Source organism: Nothoprocta perdicaria, unplaced genomic scaffold (assembly GCF_003342845.1).
Source record: "Nothoprocta perdicaria isolate Ctin4 unplaced genomic scaffold, notPer1 scaffold_21, whole genome shotgun sequence".
NCBI classification, from domain to species: Eukaryota; Metazoa; Chordata; class Aves; order Tinamiformes; family Tinamidae; genus Nothoprocta; species Nothoprocta perdicaria.
The window spans coordinates 2052653-2057638 of NW_020455316.1; the positions used below are offsets into that span (position 1 = coordinate 2052653).

At 58.6% G+C, this 4986-nt stretch overlaps 2 protein-coding genes across 2 annotated transcripts in view; one reads left to right on the plus strand and one right to left on the minus strand.

Annotated features, from left to right (window-relative positions):
• LYRM2 (LYR motif containing 2) overlaps positions 1 to 1659 on the plus strand; it is a 3298-nt gene extending 1639 nt beyond the window's left edge. The window contains exons 2-3 of the mRNA XM_026038401.1: positions 393 to 553; positions 1104 to 1659. Of these exons, the coding sequence (XP_025894186.1) occupies positions 393 to 553; positions 1104 to 1184 (242 nt within the window). The 3' untranslated portion in view covers positions 1185 to 1659. The remainder of the gene's footprint in view (positions 1 to 392; positions 554 to 1103) is intronic.
• Positions 1660 to 4357: 2698 nt separating this feature from the next.
• Positions 4358 to 4986, minus strand: part of ANKRD6 (ankyrin repeat domain 6) — a 24103-nt gene continuing 23474 nt past the window's right edge. Inside the window, 1 exon segment of the mRNA XM_026038472.1 lies at positions 4358 to 4986. This exon segment is cut by the window's right edge and continues 57 nt beyond it. Coding sequence (XP_025894257.1) covers positions 4745 to 4986 — 242 coding nt within the window. The 3' untranslated portion in view covers positions 4358 to 4744.

Sequence of the window (4986 nt, forward strand, 5' to 3'; positions counted from 1 at the left end):
CGGGTCCCTGCGCCGCGGCCGCCCGTGGGAGCAGCGCGGCGGCCGTTTCCCCGCGCGGCCCGCGGCTGCCCCGCCGGGCGGGCAGCTGGTGCAGCCCGGAGCGCGGCGACGCGGCTCCCGACAGGTGTCTCTTCCTGGGGCGCTGGAAGCGATAATTTAACCGGTTATTGTGTGTTTAAAAACGCTCCTTTATTAATCTAATACGCTAATGTATTAAGCTGATGTTAGGCCCGTGTGTTTACACGAAGCCCCGGGCGCCGGGGCCCTGCCGCAGCCCGGGGCAGGGGCAGCAGGACCCTGCTCCCGTTCCCGCTCCCGTTTCTGCTCCCGTTCCCGCTTCCGTTCCCGCTCCCCAACGGCGCGCGGAGCCGCCGGCCAGGCCCGGCTCTGAGCGGTCTCCCTGCCGCGGCAGTTCCTGAGGCGGCAGCAGGTCCTCGCGCTCTACCGGAGCATCCTGCGGGCGCTGCGCAACGTGCCGGCCGCTGCCGACCGCCGCTCGCTGCGCGACTGGGCCCGCGCCGAGTTCCGCGGGAACAAGGACGCCACGGACGAGGTGAGCGGAGGCCTCGGCCGCCCCGAGCAGGGCCTTCCACCGGCCCCTGTCCCCTGAGCGCCATGCAGCGCCCCTTTCCCCCGCGGAGCATCCCTGTGAAAAATCCGGTGTCTCTGAGGATAAGCGCCCCTGTGTCTTCATGATGACAAAGTTTCCCTGATTGCTACGTCAAAAATCTGGAATTACAAATTCGAAAAGAAACTATCAAATCCAACTTGCTGGCACTAAGAATCTGAAGGAAAAGTACTGAACAATATCATACATCACAAAGGCCGTAGGGAGGCACAGAGAAAATACAAACTGGAGCCTGAATCCAGTCCTTTCTAAAACAGAGTTTTAAAGWTATAATCACTCCTCAAACACATCATGAACAAACTGGAGAGAATTAATTTATTTAACGTTCTCCGTGGTTATAGCATTACTTTACACAAAGACCAAATTACTGCAAAAGCTTTGTAAGAAGCCGTCTATCTTTTAATGCATCASAACCAGTGTGCTTGAGAAAAGCCCGTGCACGTGCATCCAGTTCAGGAGACTTCTTGTTTTGCAGGACGCGATTAGGATGATGATTACTCAAGGCAACAGGCAACTTCGGGAGCTACAGAGGACCCTGAAGCTGGCAAAATCCTGACCTTAACTTCATTGACACCTGAACTGTTACTGCTGTGAAGAAGTAGGGTTGATCTTTTTCCTTCCCCAGAACGTGGCTCTACGACCAGTCACTCTTTGATGACATTCTGGTGATGTTTAAAGATGGAATCTACCACCGCGGAGTTTGGGGTTTTGCTTTGTTTTTTTCTCCTCCTCTTCTTGGTTGGGTTACGCTGCTGTTCGGGCATCGGTCGGACACCTTAGAGAACTGAAGGGTTTAAAGCAGTGAGCGGGGGATGTAGCACGTGCTGAGATAAATCACAAGAGCAGCGTTTTGTCAGGAAAGTGGAAAATAAACTGGATTGTCCCATTTCTGTGGTAACAGCGTAGTGGCAACAGCCCWCTCTGTACTGTGCCTAGAGTGGGTGTTCTGGGATTATTTGTTCGTTTTTGAATGAACAAAGAGCAGAATTTGGGATAAACGAGTGGATCCAAATCAAATAAAGATGATAAAATGCTAAACAGTGTTAGGTGATGCTCCCTAATAAAGACGGAATTTGCGTTAAAAGGGAGGTCTCTGCGTATGAAAAGGGTTTCAGCCCRGAAAGAGTCCGGGGTGGGAAAGGAGCTGGTGGCTGTGGGGGCTGCAGGGACCCTCCGTCCCACCCTGCCAGCAGGGCAGGAATGCAGCCGCACTGCCCGGTGCCACCGCCGGAGCAGGGCCGGGAATGGGGCGGGAGGACAGGGCAGGCGTCGCCTTGGGAGCGGGAAGGTGCTTGCTGGCTCCCGAGGGAGGAAGTGCTGCTCCAAGGGGAAGGCCGCCCTCGCCTGCCCTGGCTTCGCTCGCCCCGGGGCGCTGCGCTCGGGCAGAGCACCCAGCAGGACGGGGGCTCGGAGCGACGGAAACAGGTACCTGGGGGCGAGGTTTGGTTGGGGTCTGCCCGCGGATGGGCGGCGGGAGAAGGAAGCTGTTGGTGCGAGCGAGCGGTCAGTCCGTGGGGTGTTTTGCACCYCTGTGGGGCTGGCTCTGCAGTCGGGCACTAGCACCACAACGCTGAGGAGACACTCGAGGTAGGGAGCCCCTTTTGGGAAGCTGTTAGTTACACCTGGGAGTGCTGCCCCCCCTCTGAAATAACTCGCAGGTCTCTGTCACCTCAAGTCTTATTCAGRAAAAAACCTATTTCCTAGTTTAAGTCTTTAAAAAAAGAACAGAACAGTCCTTGCTTGTTCCTGTCCCAAACGTTACTGTGTAAAAGCTGGAAGAGGCAGTAGCCGGCCCCACGGGAGGTCAGGCAACCGGCGCTCCGGGAATCGGGCTGCAGGGCAGGGAGCCCGGCTGCCAGCACAGGGGGCTGCCGCGACAGAGGCCTTGAGGGAGGCAGRGAGGGGCTTAAAAAGGAGGGTGATGGCGTTGGAAGTGATACCAGCAGGAGCCAAAAGGCAGGAAATCAGTAAAATAAAGGGAGGGGGTTTCTCGTGCTAAGTGTTGGTTAAGGTAATAGCGTTGCCTGAGCTGCAGAAGGGGTGATGCGGGTAGATTTTGGAGCCCTGGGAAGTGGAGACACATGTAATCCTGCAGCTCTGGGCTGTATAAGCATGGTTTTATTTCCTCCTTTCAGGAAGCTGCAGGATCCCTTCTGTCTTCTGATRAAGTCCTGCTTGGGAAGCACCTTTCCCTGCCCAGAGCCGCCATGGGTGTGCGGTCGTTGCCAGCCGCCCCCAGCGCCGCTCTCCCCGGCACAGGGTTCGGCTGCTGCTCCTGCGTAAGCCCCACATCGTGTTTGCCCCTYGTGGGGCTGCCCCGCTCAGAGCCCCGGCCGGGCTCTCCCGGGGCTCCCGCCTGCGCTGTGCGCTGCACGGCAGCCTTGGGATCCAGGGAGATTCCGTGGCCGGGGCTCCCTGGCTGCCCCAACCCAGCGCTCTGCGAGCACGGGAGGGAAAGGAAGGGTTGCAGGGATTTGGCAGGGACCATCAGCTCCAGCACTTCTAAGGAGGAACCGTCTCTCCTCAGCCTACGGAGCGGACTTGTTGCCGCCCTGAAGGCCCTGAACCAGCGCCCTGCACCCAGAGCCCAGCTCCTCCGGAGACGAGGGAGCTGCACAGCCGCAGTGACCGTGCGGTTCCCRCAGTTCGTGTGGCGGGGAGGGGAGCCCAGACCAGATAGATCCTTAAGGGGTCCCTTGTGTTTGGGCGGGAGCAGATGCAGGCGCGGGTGCCGGAGCAGGCGCGGGCCCGGCGGCGCCCGGGGCGCAGGGCTGCAGCCGGCACTGGGCGGGTGAGCGGGGCTGGCAGCACTGGCGGGCTCTCCCGCGCTCCCCGCCGCAGCCAGGGCCCAGGCCCGGCTCTGGCTCTGGTCCTGGTCCTGGTTGGGGCAGGGCCCTGGCCAGCGCCAGCCCCGGGCTGCAGCCGGGTGGCACGAGGGGCGCCCGGGGAGGCGCCAGGGGAGGCGCCGGCTCCTTCTCTCCGCACGCACAAGGCCACAACACGGACTGCGGAGCAAGGCGGCATTTACGTGGCACGACAGTCGCTTTCCGCAGCTGGGACAAATTCGGTGGCGCTGCTGCGGCCCTACGGCAGCTGCCACAGGAGAGTGCCTGGAGTTCACTACAGCAGACTACAGGCACGCCGTGGCGGTTCTGACTGACAGTGCACTAACAGAAGCTGGAAATGGATCCTTCTTCCCCGACGTAACTGCATCATTCTGCTTTTGATTTGGTCTGAACAGCAGTTTTATCATTAGCTGTTAAGTAACCTTACTTTTATTAACAGGATCTAGTGGAGCCCTGTCAGAGATAAACAGATTGATATAAAATACCAGAGAGGGTAAGAAGTATAGGATGGATTTAGGCAAATATTTGCCATTGTGGCCTGCAAGATTTTTTTTCATTCAGGTGGCTTGAGGGGGGCCCCAACAASCAGGTAAGTGTAAGGGGCTCTGCAACCAGAAAACCACTAAAACAAGGCTAACATTAAAACATTTGTTTTAATAACATAAACCAAAGGCAAAGAGGCAAGAGATGCCTCTGTATCCAGGGCCTGACTCACCTTAGCATCTCKCTCAGCTTGGCCTTTCCCAGCATCTTGCCTAAGGCGAGCCTTAGGCTCACCATTTCAGCCTGTTGCTGTAGCTTCACTGGCTACAGAGAGGCCCCGGGGAGTATCTAAAGCGTTATCAATAGCCCTTTAYCACTGAGGAGTTTCCAACAAAAGGTCTCCAATATTGCAGATTTATTTCAGTGTTGGCATCAGCACATGTCAACATTCAACAGCCAGTGGAACCCTCCAGCCACATATGCCCTATGTGAAAATCAGAGAATTCCCTTTCCAGAGGGCAGTTTGGGTTCAGTTTGTTTTCAGGCAGCACCTGGAAGTGGTGAGTGCAACACGTAATGGACTCCTGGCATAACAAGTTCAGGATGGAAGTTGCAGGACATACTGTCACCGACACRAAGAGCCCGGGCAGCTCTCCTGCCRGCTCTGGAGCTTCAGGAGTTCCCTCTAGTGCAGAACAAGAGGACGTTGCTGCTCGTCTGTCCGTAGCAGGCGCTACACGYGTGTCTGTGCCAGCGTTGCGGCTCCGCGCGCCCTGGCCCGTGGCTGCTAGCTCTCCTTGGGCGCCCTGGCCCTGAGCCGCAGGAGCTCGTCCTGCAGGGCGCGGAGCTGCTCGCGGAGCGCGGCGCTGTCCTGGTGCGCGCGCTGCCCGGCCAGGCTGCGCGCCTCCTCCAGCCTGCGCGCGTACCAGCGCTCCAGGTGCGCCGCCACCGCCTCGAAGAAGCTCTGCGTGATCTCCAGCGCCCGCGCCGCCTCGTCCCGCGGCGCCGCCGCCTGCGCGCCCCGGCCCG